The sequence below is a fragment of the Patiria miniata genome, unplaced genomic scaffold, assembly GCF_015706575.1.
Source record: "Patiria miniata isolate m_02_andy unplaced genomic scaffold, ASM1570657v1 HiC_scaffold_6, whole genome shotgun sequence".
Lineage (NCBI taxonomy): Eukaryota > Metazoa > Echinodermata > Asteroidea > Valvatida > Asterinidae > Patiria > Patiria miniata.
Window position 1 is genome coordinate 8112824 of NW_024037073.1, and position 14755 is coordinate 8127578.

The following is a 14755-nucleotide window of genomic DNA, read 5'->3' on the forward strand; positions in this document are numbered from 1 at the left end:
GCTTACTGCATAGGGGCATGGGAACATAATCAAAGGTCCAGACCACATTCTTTTCATTTTTGTCTTTCAAAACAACTGAGTGAAATTTTCCGAACAGCTGAAATTTGCTAGACACAAGGACAATTTATTACAATGAAATTTAAAAAAGTAAAAAAGTAAACCGATACTGCATTATTCTCCAAAGCTACAATGCAGTAATTTCGCTTTATATCTAGAAATGCGGACAACGTAAATAATATGAGCGAGTTATATATTCCTTAAACCCGTGCGGGAGTGGGGGGGGGGGAGAAACAAACCATTGTTATTGTAGTTAAGATCGCATAATCCCACTTATATGTGTGCATGGATGTAGAAAATATTATTTTTCAGGCAGAACGCATATAATTATAGTAAATTTCGTCTAGGATTGTTATGCTACGGATACAAGGAAGCGTTGGTCAATGACGTCACCAAACTAACTGACAGTGTGTCCATCTATTGTGCATGTGGTCCTCTGAAGAGTTGCCTGGCAAGCGTTGTCAGTTTGGTGACTCAAAGTGACGATCCTTGCCATGCTCCTCTTCACCAATAATGGTGAACAATGATCTCTGGTATTTGGATGCTCCAAAACCCCTCCTTATCCATGTCAAAGTACTGAACAAATGCAAGTTTGGTCTCGCTCATCCACGCTGCTGAATAGACATCATTAACCTCATCGTCACACATCATACCTCTCAACGGGTTGATCAACCGGAAACCAGCATCAGGGTCGTTAATGCTCCACAGGTACATCGGGCCTCCACCTACCTCCGCAGACGCAATAAATTTATTGCCAAGGACACAACGGATGCAAAGGTTGTACTCTTCAGCAAAATCATACGACTTGGTGTCTCCAATGAATTTGCCATCGAGATTGAACAATCTCACATTTGAGTCCTCCGATGTGGCAAAGAGAAATTCGCCGTTAAACTCAAAGGAGAACGATTCATCATATGGGTCCAAATCTTCAAAGTCTACACCAGGCACGTCAAAGTGTCTGATGCACTCCCCCGATTCAACGTTCCATACCTTGATGACGTTTCCACGATTGGCACTCATCACGATGCCATCCCCAAGGTGACAGGAAATCATGTCATTGGCATCACTGACAATCGTCTGCTTACAGACACCACTCTGTGCATCCCATAAGCGAATCTTACGGTCGCTGTAAGCACCTGCAACTGTCTTGTCAAGATAGTCCACGTAAACCAGTCGGACGTCATCGGAGGTGCTCTCAAAGACGAAACGAGATGTACCGTCTTTAGCATTCCAGACCCGTATATCACTGTCAGCACGTACCTCCCTATCCCTGTCTGACTTCCCCGCAATACTCACGATAGTGTCACCATCAAAGAAGAGACAAAACACCTCCAAACGATGCCCCGACATCGCTTGCAGCTGCTCCCCAGTCACGGCACAGTACATACGAATCTTACCATCAATGCATCCTGCAGCTATGATGCCATTCTTCATTTTCAGGGCCTTTTGTCCTTTACTGACGTCCACTTTGATGAAATGTCGACGTTTTCCGCTGGTGATATCCCAGATATGCAAAGTATCATTCGAGAGAGCACCGGCAAGACTATTCCCGTCACAAGCTAGGCTGCGTAATGTCAACTCGGGTTCAGAGCCGACATATTCTTTGTTTCCCTCGTAGCCAGCTGAGCCAAAATGAAACGAGACAACGCGATACCGATTGTTCTTCCAATTTCCTTCAAGATGTCGTGCCTTCATGTATATCTCCTTCCATCTACATGTATTTACCAACCCTGGCCAGTTTAAACCAGAGACAACCGAATCAAAGGCAAAGGTGACACCGTCACCAACGCCTCCATCCCCGCCATGTTGAGGTGACGAAGGTATGAACGGGGGTTCAACACAAAGATCTACGACTGCATCAAACTTCTCCCATCGCTTCTCTCGACAAAGAGGGCGCCATAGAGCATCGTGATTGGCGGCCTCTCTCCATGATCGATTACATAATGCCACGCGACACAGGTCCTCAGCTGAAAGATGTTGAAGTACGAGAACCTTCAACTCATTCGGCAGGTTAGAAAAAGGGTCTTTTGTCGAAACTGACAGCGCCATCGCTGAAAAATACAAGAAAAAACATTTCAAGGGTTGGACTAGCATTGATTTGGGGTCCACATCTCTCCTTCCCCACCCCTCTTTTCGAATTTGCAACGGCCAGCCGCTTTTGGTCGCCGGTCCTTTGGCCCATTTTTAAAACTGTTCTGTCGCTGCTGCACTGGTTGTTTCTTGAGCCAACATTCTCCTAGCTATTTAAAAATAGATTCCTTTGAATAGACATAAATACCGTCTATGTAAATGTACATCTCCTTTTATGCCCACGTCATATTGTATCATTCTCCTGTCTATACCTCTGTAAAACCAAAGATTGTTAAACAAAAAAAAGTAGAACAGGAATTACATGCCTAGAGATCATGATGGGGAAGGGCGCCTCGCATGGTAGGTAGGTAAAAAGAAGATTTGCTCCATGCACCCATCGTGATTACTTCGTTGTGCACAGTCGCTGAACTATTTTATTCTCTTTTTTTGGCAAAATCATACAGATATCTAACAGTTTAAAGCAGTTTATTCTCTGATTACTAGCACCACTCATGTGCTTCACAGGGAAAAACGTAAAAGTGGCTGAAACATTTTTGACAGTTTACAATATTATGCTTATGAGCTTACTGTGCAGGAACATGTGTAGGTTCAGAGATGGCCTGAACAATTTCCCCCTCTCTTTCCACTGGGTATCATGTGTATTACTGTTTATGACTCATTCTCAACAAGACTTTTATTTTTAAGCAACCTATTTTTTACTAAATTGTTTAAACTAGTGCAGGGCCAGTCGAAAATGTGCGTGTTCGGCAGGGGCAGTTCAGAACTGCAGCTCGTGTAACAACGCACATTATTCAATCGTGTGAACGCACACTCACAAGTTAAAACGCACAAAAAGTCGTCACCCCCTGGCACTGATATTTAACCCTACTGGACAATATGGTACCGCCCAACAACTGTAGGGCGTAGTTGTAGGGCGATACCATATTGTATTAGAGTTACTCAGTCGACCGCCTACATACAGTGCAGTGATGGTTGCTCAGTTGACTACAAAATGCATGTGCCTGTGCATGCCACTCACGTAAATGTACGTGCTATCGCCCTACAATGTGCCCGTCCTTTTTGCACTGCTTGCGTCATATGAAGCACGCGCGCTTTAGCTCGAACATGACGTAAACAATTGAAAAGAACCCCATGATGTGCCCGTCCTTTTTTTCCATTGTTGCGTCATATTAAGCCCGCGCGCTTTAGCTCAAACATGACGTAAACAATTGAAAAGAACGGCAGTGCGTGGTGCTATGTTCTAAGCTGCCACGTTTGCCTCCGAAAATACCGCTTTTTTGCTGTCTAAAATGTGCTTGTTTGGGAAGCGCAAATTGCCTGCCGCAGGTATTGGTTGCATGCTTGCAGTTTTTGAGAACTGCTCGTGCAAACAACGGACGCGATTCATTGGTGTTGTTTTCACAGGTTGAACGCACACTCGTCCTGCAGTAAGGTCGCTCAGTCGACTGCAAAAATAATGTGCCCGTGCAGCCACCACGTAGGTGTACAAACGGTAACATGGTACGCAATGCTATACATTCACCCATACTGGACAATAGTATCGCCCTACAATGCCCGTGCGTGTGCAATAAAGTTATGGCGCGTCACGGTGCCCGAGTCTTTTTTGCATTGTTGGCGTCATATTGAGCACGCGCGCTTTAGCTTAACATGACGTAAACAATTGAAAAGAACGACAGTGCGTGGTGTTATGTTCTAAGCTGTACTGCCACGCTAGGCTTCAGAAAATACTGCTTTTTTGCAGCTTTTTCGAGAACCGCTCGTCCAAACCACTTCAAACTCGGCACTGCACATTCTGCTGTCCCGAGCAACGCACCCGCCGGTTCTGGAGATAATCGGCGGACAGACAGACAGACGGACAGACAGACAGACAGAGATTCCTTGAATTATAGTATAGACTAGTGCAGGGCCAGTCGAAAATGTGCGTGTTCGGAAGGGGCAGTTGAGAACTGCAGCTCGTGCAAACAACGCACATTATTCAACGGTGTGAACGCACACTCGCAAGTTAAACTCACAAAATGTCGTCAACCCCCCCCCCCCCGGCACATACAGTGCAGTGATGGTTGCTCAGTTGAGTACAAAATGCATGTGCCCGTGCATGCCACTCACGTATATGTACGTACGAAGACATGGTGTGCAGTGCTATCGCCCTACAATGTGCCCGTCATTTTTGCAGGGCCCATCAAAAAAATGCACCTGTTCGTTAGGGGCATTTTTAAGATGCTCATATCATGCAAACAACGCACACGATTCAATTGTGTTGTTTTCACAGGTTAAACTCACACTCATAGGTTGAGCGCACTTTGTACATGTCGCCAGGCCATCCCCGGCACTGATAGTTATTTAAATTATTAATGACTTTATCTTTGCTTTTTTTTTAATTATTGTTTTTTTAGTGTACAGCGCTACAGTTGTTACATTTGTTTAACAACAACAGGTATTTGTTTTTGTACATTCTCCTGATGACGAACAGAGCATACTGTTCGAAACGACGAGTTAATCCAACAGGTTCTCCTCAGAAACCACACATACTACCGCAGACCTCTCATTTATTAACAACAGATATTTGATGCACACACTGTTCGATCACGGCCATGCAAATGATACTTTCATTTCCTTTTATATAACGGACATACAGATCCTTGTCATTTGATGGGTGGAACTCACATCACGTGACATTCGTCATTGCATCCATTCACGCCTGGGCTCAAAAAGTTCCATTCGCTCATGGAAAATACAGTCAGGATCATTCTAGACTTGACTCAAGTCGGAATTGCCTTAAGTCGGTATCTTAAAAAAAAAAGTAGCGAACATCACTTAGTTTACGTCTTTCCAGATGCCCGACAAGGTACACTTCAGCGCGCGTTCCACTTCAGTGCCGTATAACAATGCGCACACACTGTATGTACATCTTGCATCTTGCATCTTGCATCTTGCATTAGAGTACTCTCCTAAAAGCATTGCTGCTGTCCTGGAGAGGGTGAGTTGCGATTCCATGTGTGCTCTTTGTGTGTGCTGTAAGGGTGCTTATCGGATGGTGGTATTGTCAATTTGTCCTGAGAGATACAACTGGTAGCTCCATCCCTCTTATAGTTGGGAGAGCTTCTGTCTGGAACTCTTTCAAAGTGGTCGCAGTAACCGCAGCCACTGGTAGCCTGTTCAAAATCCGAATAGCTCTTGGGAAAGGGCTATAGAGGTAGCAGTCAACTCTGGTGAGTGGTTGCCTGTAGATGAGGTTATGTTGATTGGTCTGGCTGTGTCGGCTTGATCGTGTGCTATGGACGATGTTCGGCGGAGTAGTTATATTTACTTGGCCATGTTGAATTTTGTAGAGGAGTTCAACCTGATGGAGGAGACGTCTGTCATGTAGGGTGTCCCATCCCAGTGATGTCAGCATGTCAGACACACTCGATTCCTGGTGGTAGTCCTTCATGACAAAACGTGCCGCTTGGCGTTGGACACTCTCAACTATTCTGATGTTGCGGACACTCTCAACAATTCTGATGTTGCGGATTGTGTATGGGTTCCATGCACTTGTGGCAAATTCAAGTTGTGGTCTTACTAGAGTGTTACATGCTGTCTCCTTGACCTCCCTGCTGCATTTTCCAAGGGTGCGTCTGATCAGCCCCAGCGATCTTGAAGCCTTGGCTCTGACTGCTTCTGCCTGAGTGTTCCAGCTTAGGTTATCAGCGATGGTGACTCCAAGGTATTTGCATTTCTTCTCATGCGGGATGGCCTGGCCAGAGATTGTAAAGGTGTGTTCAAGCTTTTTCTTCTTCAGGGTCATGCAGAGGTGGCAGCATTTTGTGATGTTGAAACTCATGTCCCATCTCTGAGCCCATTCAAAGACCGCCTGGAGATCCGCTTGGAGAGTCTCAAGATCTCTACGAGACTTGATGCACCTGTAGATTGCACTATCATCAGCAAAAAGCCTCATTGTTGACAGAACACCTTCACTGATGTCATTGATGTACAAAAGAAACAGGGCCAAGTACAGAGCCTTGGGGGACTCCAGATATGACATCTGCAGGTGCAGACAGGGTACCATTGACTGCAACTTGCTGGGTCCTACCACTCAAGAAACCTTGGATCTATGCTTTGGTTCTGCCTATGATGCCGTAGTATTCAAGCTTGTGCAACAACTTGCGATGAGCCACTCTGTCAAAGGCCTTGCTAAAGTCTAGAAACAAGACGTCCGTCTGATGTTTGTTGTTGATATTAAAGGCCCAGTCATCAACGGCTTGTATGAGTTGTGTTTCGCACGACAATTTCTCACGGAAACCATGTTGGTTGTCGATGATGATGTTATTTGCAGCAAGGTACTTAGCCATGTGGCTCAGGACTATGTGCTCCATGATTTTACAACATATGCATGTCAAGGAAACAGGGCGATAATTTGCTGGATCACTCTTGCTGCCCTTCTTGTAGATACCTACAACACGAGCATTACGCCAATCAGATGGTAGCTCACCAGTAGAGTAAGACTGCTGGAAGATGTGAGTTAGAATGGGTGCAATTTCATCTGCGTATTCATGGAGCATACGAGCCGGGATCTTATAAGGACCACTAGCCTTGTTGGTTTTTAGCTGTTTCAGCTGTTTCAGCACTCCACTTTGCCTAACTGTTAGATCCTCTATTGGGATATAGGATGACGGACCTTTGTCTGGGAGATCATCAGAGTCACTCTCATGGGTGAAGACAGAGGAGAACTGATCGTTAAGGCCTGTAGCCTTCTCCATATCTGAAGCATAGGTTTTATCAGCCACCCTGAGAGTGGGGATTCCAAGTGATTCCCTCTTCTGTGACCTTATGAAAGACCAGAACTTCTTTCCATCTGTTTTGAGGCTGCTTCCTATGACGCTGTTCATGTAGATGTTATGTGCATTTTTCTGCATCCTCTGAACTTCATTTCGCTTGGATTTGTACCTGACCCATGTTTCTGGGTTCATGTTTTTTCTTGTTTTCTTGTACAACCTGTCTCGTTTATTCATCTGTTTGATGATTTTCTGGGTGATGTAGGGGTGGCTAGGTTTCCCTTTGTCCGTAAAATGGGGAATAAGCGTCATGGCATCGGTGATGGCTTGAATGAAGAATTTCCAGTTGTCCTCTATTGGTGAGTCGTCTGGGACTCCAGAGAAGTATTCCCTTGATGCATCTGCCAGTTTCTTCTTGACTAAGTGTTGATCTGCTTTATCATACTTATACATTGTACAGCACGCGTATTAAACGTACATGTGTGTGCATGTATTGCAGAGCATGTGCATACATGTGGTGCAAAAGTTTGCAATTCCGACTTAATCAATCTGCCATCAGCACCCCCCCCCCCCCTCGCGTGCACGCGCCTGTATTCATCGATGCATATGCAACACCATCTCTATGCATATGCAGCAACCTCGCTTGACCAATCAAAGTAACCAATTTTTGAAGACTCGTTTATTATTTTCAGTAGGTATGGAAGGCTGGATAACAACTGCAAACGTTTTAAAAACGTAAACTTAATCTGTAGATTTCAAACACATTATATTTGGATGATAATGCTAAGATCAGCTGCTCTTGGATTGAATTTATAAAGAACACGACATTCAAATGTTATTCGAAACAAAAGGGAATTTTTATTGGCATTAACCACTGATCTCTATATAAAGACTGGATAGCTAATAAAGAGCCGCACAATGTACGAATTTGACGCCATATTGGTGAGACCGGCTGGTGATCTACAAAGGACAAGTTGCCGTCTTTATAGACAGCGTGATTTCTTTTGTAATGTCGCGGTTCACTTGACTTATATTTTGGCCATCACCACTGACCAACTGACTAAGGTTTACTACAATTTTTCTTACGTCGTGGTTACTTTTATAATGCCGCAAATCACTTATTTCGGCGTTTTTGAAATAATAATCACTACGGAAATGTGTCCTTTTTAGAACATCATAATATGTGTACGTGACCAAAATGCGCGTCAACTGTTGATACAACGCGCGCGTATTTACGCGTAGAACGTTCGTATATACGCGGCCATCTTCGTGAGACCGGGGGCGAATTGGTCAATATGCAAAGTCTACTGTGTGAATGTTGTATGCATATCCGCTATCCAGTCTTTATATAGAGATCAGTGGGTTTAACCTGTAAAAATATTGAGATCCATTGATACCGCTTCGTATTGTGCGTACCCAGAGCCGTTTCAAAGCATTCGAACGTACGCGTGCGTGTATCTGTTTCTACTCCTCACCATGGGATGCGTGTGCGTTCTCCGCGAAACTTTGGCTGCGCGAATACACACAGACAAGGCTAATTGCGTGTTAGGAATAATATCAAAACAACCTGCGCGCGGTTTTAAGAATAAAAACGCTCATTACCTGAAATATTGTGATATGATTGGCTTCTACCGAAATCGGTAGAAGCCAATCACATCGAGAATTAATTTCTATAGACTGTGTACAAACGTGGAACAAACCAGCGCGTACGCTTGGCAGATTGACCAAGTCTCAGCCTCGACTCCGGGGGCGCGTGCTCGTTCCTTACACTAACCCCTGGCTGTGATGATGACGTAAATGACGCTGAATGGCTATTCACAGCGTACTGCGCGCGCATTTCGAAGATTGCACGCCGGGCGCGCAAGTAATGCGCTCGCGTGCTTTGCACGTAACGTCACGTACAAATATTCAAAACTGCGCGATGCCTGTACGTTATGGATTATGGCAGCCTGTTTTTTTTTGCTAAAAAAAAAACCTGTATCTGCGGTTGTACTGGGACGAAAGCGGTACGCATCTGTAATACAAATTTTTGCTAAAATACACAATGTCCAAACCTTATGTTTGAAAGCATTGATTCTTCAATAACACAACTTTCAACATTTTAAAGATGGCATCGGCGCGTAAATCGGATAAACTGCAGCCCTAATTATAATGTACCGTATTTTGGCACATTTAAATCACACAATTCCAGGGGTTACGATCGCGCAAGGCATGATGGGAAACAACATGGCGCAGCAAGATCGTACTCACGGGGCACGAGGTTGACCAAGTCTGGGTTGCTGTCTTTGTGTATATGGAAATCAATGGTCAGCCTCGACTCCAGGGGCGCGTGCGCGTTCCTTCGTTCCTTACACTAACCCCTGGCCGTGATGATGACGTAAGTGACGCTGACTGGCTATTCAGAGCGTACTGCGTGGGCATTTCGTAGATTGCACGCCGGGCGCGCAAGTAATGCGCTTGCGTGCTTTGCACGTCTCGTCACGTAGGAATATTTGTTTGAAAGCATTGATTTTTCAAAAACACAACTTTCAACATTTTAACCCTAAAGGGGCCGGGTTATTTTGAGGGCGCGCGTTATGTATTGTAAGGACGTATGCGATGCGCTGTGAGTAGATTTACTTTATAGGCACAGACCGAGCGCAACCCAGACTTGGCCTAGTCTAGGATCATTCTGTTCCATGATGCAATATTTGGTGTGCAAAATGCTGCTGGTGTGCGCGTTCAGCGTTGCGCGTAGAGCGTATTGTTCCAAAGAGCCACTGCATTTTCGTGAAGGGGTGTATGGTTTGGAAGAAATAAATTAATTTTCCCCCAATTTCGTATTGAAAATTTGAAATAAGGTTCAAAAATGGAATGACAATGATCTAAATGTCAGTTATATATAACAAATATTTAGTGGCTTCAAATTGTGAAATGGGAGGGATATTATCGCTCTGTAAAATCTGGACATTTCCAGTTCACTTGGCTTCTCCTCATGAAATGGAGAAGTCCAGATTTCACCTTGCGATAATGTTTCTCCCATTCTACTCTCAGCCACTCAATATTTGTATAATATACCCCCTCCCTTTAAGGTACGCATAAGAAAATGCCTTTCACAAAACAGCTGAAATGTAAACACTCATTCTGTTTTGAAATTATGGTGACCGTGGTGGTAAATATTATAAGGAGGCTTTCATTTCGTTTCATTTCATTTCACGAATCAGATGTGCTTTTTGTATAGCTTTGGACACGTTTAGTATTAAAAAGGATCAGTGCATTGTGTGAAATACCAAGCGATATTTAGAGCGTCCCAGACGCGGTTCTAGAACCAATATTTTTTTTTTTTTGGGGGGGGGGGGCTAGCACGGTGGATCCAGAATTTTTTTCAGGGAGGCGTGCTGAAATGTTGACAAGTTATTTTTTCCAGACACTTAGGCCTCCGAAAATCAATAGGTGGGGTGGGGTGGTGGGTGGGGGGTGGGGGGGGGGGGGGCTCGTGCCATATTTTCAATGGGCAGCGCCAATAAAATCCTAAAATCATTCACACTATAGCAAGGGCGGATCCAGAACACAATTTTTTTTGGGGGGGCCAAAAAAAAATTGGTCCTCCAAGAAAGTGGGTCCAAAAAATTACGGCGTGTGGTTCAGGGCCCGCTTAATAATTTTTGGATTCTAGATGCTCTGTGGTACGATCTGAGGCAATTTCTGACCACTTTAACCAATTGTTTTTGAGGAAAAGATGGTGGTGTACTCATTGCCTGCCTTTATTGCGATGTCACATAAAAAAAAATGGTTTCGTTTTTTTTGGGGAGGGGGGCATGGCCCCCTTTGGTCCCCCCCCCCCTCCTGGATCCGCCCTTGCAATATGTTAACTAATGTACCCTTGTCACGGCTATTTCTTCTTTAGGGGGAGACCGTTCGCATGTACATCACAATCCTTCTTTTTGCTAATGCATTTCTTTTTTTTTACGGAATTTATTTGGGGCTAGACAAAATTTGGGGGGGGGGGGGCTACAGCCCCCCCCCCCCCCAGCCCCCCCCCCGTAGAACCGCGCCTGGAGCGTCCTGACCCCTTGAATATGAAAAATAGCGTCTAATAATCGGATTTTTTTTTTTTATTACATTTAGTTCATTGCTTTCTGCAGAAAATCACCCTCGGAAAGGCCTTTATAATGCTATATACTAACATCTTGATTTACGGAAACCGAAAAATAGCATGACGTGAATGAGAAATATCGTGCTAGAAACTGACCTCTCACTTCTAAAATCTCAAATAAACATGTGGACTAGTGGAACTCGGTGTACTCGTACAGAGATGAACATTTATGAAATAATTTTGTGGCGGTAATTGATAAAAACTGAAACTTAAACATGAGAATACAATCACTTTTGACAAATGCACTTTTTGTTCAAAATACTTGAAAACAAAAAAACGAGTTCTCATGTACAAACAAATGAACGTTGATAAGAATGGTATTCAAGTCAGCTTGGATTGGTGTCTGAACAGTCGTACAACAGGACTGTTCCATTAACCTATAACGCCACTTACCGTCTTGCCTTGCAGTTTTATGCGTACGATACGTACAGATAGTTCCGTTTGTCTGTAACAGCCAACGCCATGCAATACAAGTTCAACCAGTGTGTGTGTATGATATGAACATGGCCAATGCTGCACCTTGTTCAAAGGTCGAATTCTACTATACGGAGGCCTGTGTGGAACGATAATACCCAGCCGTGTGGTTGCGAAGGGCGATTTCTAAAGGTAAAGTAACACTGTATTTTAAATGAAAACTACATGCACACAGATATGTTGACGTTCGCGGGCGAAATCTTTGAAAACTGATTTCTACCGTTTAGAAGATCGTATCTTCATTCAACTTCCAGGGTTCATTTACATTATGATGATCCAACTGTGTATTAAAAATCGTTGTGATAGGTTCATTACTTCAGTTTCGTTGAAATTGGAAATGTAGGACTGGCTACGTGCATTTTTGAAAGTTATAATATGTGGCGTTTACAATATCTGTCAATCTTTTTAAGCCTCCCTAATAATATATAAATTAGGTTCCTATAAATTAAGACGTGAAGTAAAAAGTCTCCTTCACGAGTTATTGATTCCAATTCGTCAATACCGAGACCCACACCAAGTCACTCCGATGGCGCTAATAAATATTACAATGTAAGTATTGCCGGGCCAAAATAGGTCACCCAAAGCGCCTACGTCGCTAAATGAGTTTTGCTTAAGAAGGCGAAGCGTCTGTGGTTGTCAGGAAAAGCTAATCCGATGACGTACTTATAAGCGCTGTAACAGAGCAGCGAAATTCGTAACCCCCCCCCCCCAAACATGGCATTTTGAACGCTGTGTTTCTCAAAAAGTATGCTCAGTATGAATAAAATGTTAAATTATAACGGAAGAAGAAATTCTAAACTTCATGCCAGTGAAAAAAAATCGCCGCCATTGATGCCGAAACGTCAATACTGGTTACTGGTAAAGATGACCTTCAAGTCGGGAAGAAATATTTCGAAAACTTCCCCAAATAATATATTTATCACAATTTCTAGGAATCTAATCAAGCTGTTATTTCACGAGTAGTTGAACACTCCAACCATTTTGAATTTCAGTTAAATCTGTTGTTGCAAACGCTAGTGTTACACCTTGAACTATCTGCAAGGAAAATCTCGACGAGTAGTTTTTTGACTACCCAACCCACGTGCATGGTTTTCATAGCGCCGTTGGCCAATTTCGCCTGGTGTCATATGAAAATCGGACTCGTATGAAAATCGGACTCTTTTCCCCTTTAAATGGTTAAACCCTCTCACGTGACCGGTCCGTCTCCTAATTATCTATGCATGAGCATGCGCAATACCACCAATGAGTCCGTATTTCATAAAACCTAAATTCATGCTTCACCGGCAGCACAATAACAACGGGCATATTAACATATTCATTAGGGTCACCTGGCGTGACTTGGCGTGGGTCCAATTCTTGGCATTGACCAATTGGAAGCCGGCAAAAAGGGTGATACTTTTTAATTAATAACTTGCGAAGGAGGCTTTTAAACACATTTTTACTACACACCATAATGGATAGGATCCTTACTAATATTCGCGTGTCTTGAAAAGATTTAAAGATATTGCAGACGCCAGTGTTACAACTTTCAAAAATGCACGTAGCCCAGGCCTATTTTTCCAATTTCAACGAAAAGTATAATAGACACATCACAACGATTTTTAGCTCATAATTGGACCATTATAAGGGAAATAATCCTTGAAAGTTGCATGAAGATACGGTCTCTTAAACAGGAGAAATTAAGTTTCAGAGGTTTCGCCCGCCTACGTGAACGTGTCTGTGTACATGTTGTTTCATTCAAAATAAAGTGTTACGTAACCTTTAAAGAAACCGCCCTTCGCAACCACATGGCTGTAAAAGCATGCCCGTGGGTTTGGTTGGCACAAATTCCTCGTCAAAATTTTCCTTGAAGATAGTTCAAGGTGTAACACTTGCGTTTGCAACAACAGATTAAACTCAAATTCGGAGTACACTTACATGATATGTCCAACTACGCGTGAAATATCAACTTGGGGAATTCCTGCAAATCAATATAGATATATAGATTTGGGGATGTTTTCGAACGAATTGTTCCCGACTCTAAGGTCAGCTTTACCAGTATTGACTTTTTTCATCGATGACGGCGATTTATTTTTTCACTGACATGAAGTTTAGTATTACGCCTTCCGTTATAATCTAACATTTCAATCAGAGTGAGCATATTTTCTGAGAAACACAACGTTAAAAGCGCCACGTTTTTCGTGGGGTTCACGAATTTCAATGCTCTGTTACAGCGTCTAATTACTTAATCGGATTAGCTTTGCTTAACAACCTGCACGCCTGCGTGTTCGCAACCACACGGCTGTACATGGTGCTTTAAAAATTCATACCGTGGTAAAGGGTACTCCATTTGTGTGGATGAATAATTTGAATGTAATGATGACAATATGACAGTTTACACTGGCAGTGTACATATATATACTGTGTACTGCAGCTGCGGTAGACGGTTTGATATCCCGCAGCCGCAATCAGTCCTGCACATTGGTCTTCGGTCAATGCCGTCCTCGTCTGGGTTTGTAGGCTTGAGAGCCAGTAACGGCAAAGTCTAAGGCCCTCTGAGCGGGTGTGTCAGGGTTCATACGTAGGACATGGCCTAACATTGACCATCTTTGCTTTGTGACCTTTGATGAGAGGGGTTCTTCATTGCACAGTTCGTATAGTGCCTGGTTGCTGATAAGGCTCTTTGGCCAGCAGTGACCTGTGATGACACGGAGGTGTCTGCGGTGGCACGCATCCAGCTTGTCAAACATGACTTTGGGTGCTGTCCAGCTGTTGCAGTTGTAGAGCATGATTGATACGCAGTATGCGTTGTAGAGACGGAGTCTTGCCTTCAGCGGGATCTTGGTTCGCCGGCTCCAGAGTTTCCGTAACGTGTGGAATGTTACATTGCCTTGAATGCAGTGAGCTGTGATGTCTGAAGTGCTGCACAGTAAGGAGCCTAGGGTCTTGTTCTTGCGCCAACTCTCATTGCCGCGGACATCCTTACCGTGCAAGTCTGTCTCCGTGGCTTCTGCAAGGTATACGTGAGTAAACTCTGTCTTCGTCTCGTTCATGAACAAGTTGTCGACTTTTAGTTTCTCCGCTGCTACTGGCTGGAGATGGTCCAGGGGTTTCTTTGCTTTGTCCAGGAAGTCAACATCGTCTGCGTACTCCATTTCTAGTGGCAGACCTAGGCAGTGGAGACCGGTGGGTTGGGCCTGTTGGAGCTTTCTCAGACGGATGAGAGTGCAGCAGCAAGGTAGCAGGTGAAAAGGACTGGTGATAGGCT

General features: G+C 43.9%; 2 protein-coding genes across 2 annotated transcripts; both read right to left on the reverse strand.

Moving 5' to 3' along the window:
* Nucleotides 1–469: 469 nt before the first annotated feature.
* Nucleotides 470–11741, reverse strand: LOC119743483 (F-box/WD repeat-containing protein 7-like). The gene is made up of 2 exons (XM_038219902.1): nt 11428–11741; nt 470–2108 (listed from the first exon to the last, which is right to left on the reverse strand). Exon 2 carries the CDS (start codon nt 2104–2106, stop codon nt 562–564), a length of 1545 nt encoding a protein of 514 aa, XP_038075830.1. The 5' UTR covers nt 2107–2108; nt 11428–11741; the 3' UTR covers nt 470–561.
* Nucleotides 11742–13979: 2238 nt separating this feature from the next.
* On the reverse strand, nt 13980–14642 carry LOC119742796. The gene has a single exon (XM_038218968.1). The coding sequence runs from the start codon at nt 14640–14642 to the stop codon at nt 13980–13982; it is 663 nt and encodes a 220-aa protein (XP_038074896.1).
* Between the last annotated feature and the right edge of the window lie 113 nt (nt 14643–14755).

Excerpts from the sequence above, each read along its gene's own strand:
- LOC119743483 (XM_038219902.1), bottom strand. The coding sequence starts at position 2,106 with ATGGCGCTGTCAGTTTCGACAAAAGACCCTTTTTCTAACCTGCCGAAT.
- LOC119742796 (XM_038218968.1), bottom strand. The coding sequence starts at position 14,642 with ATGGAGTACGCAGACGATGTTGACTTCCTGGACAAAGCAAAGAAACCC.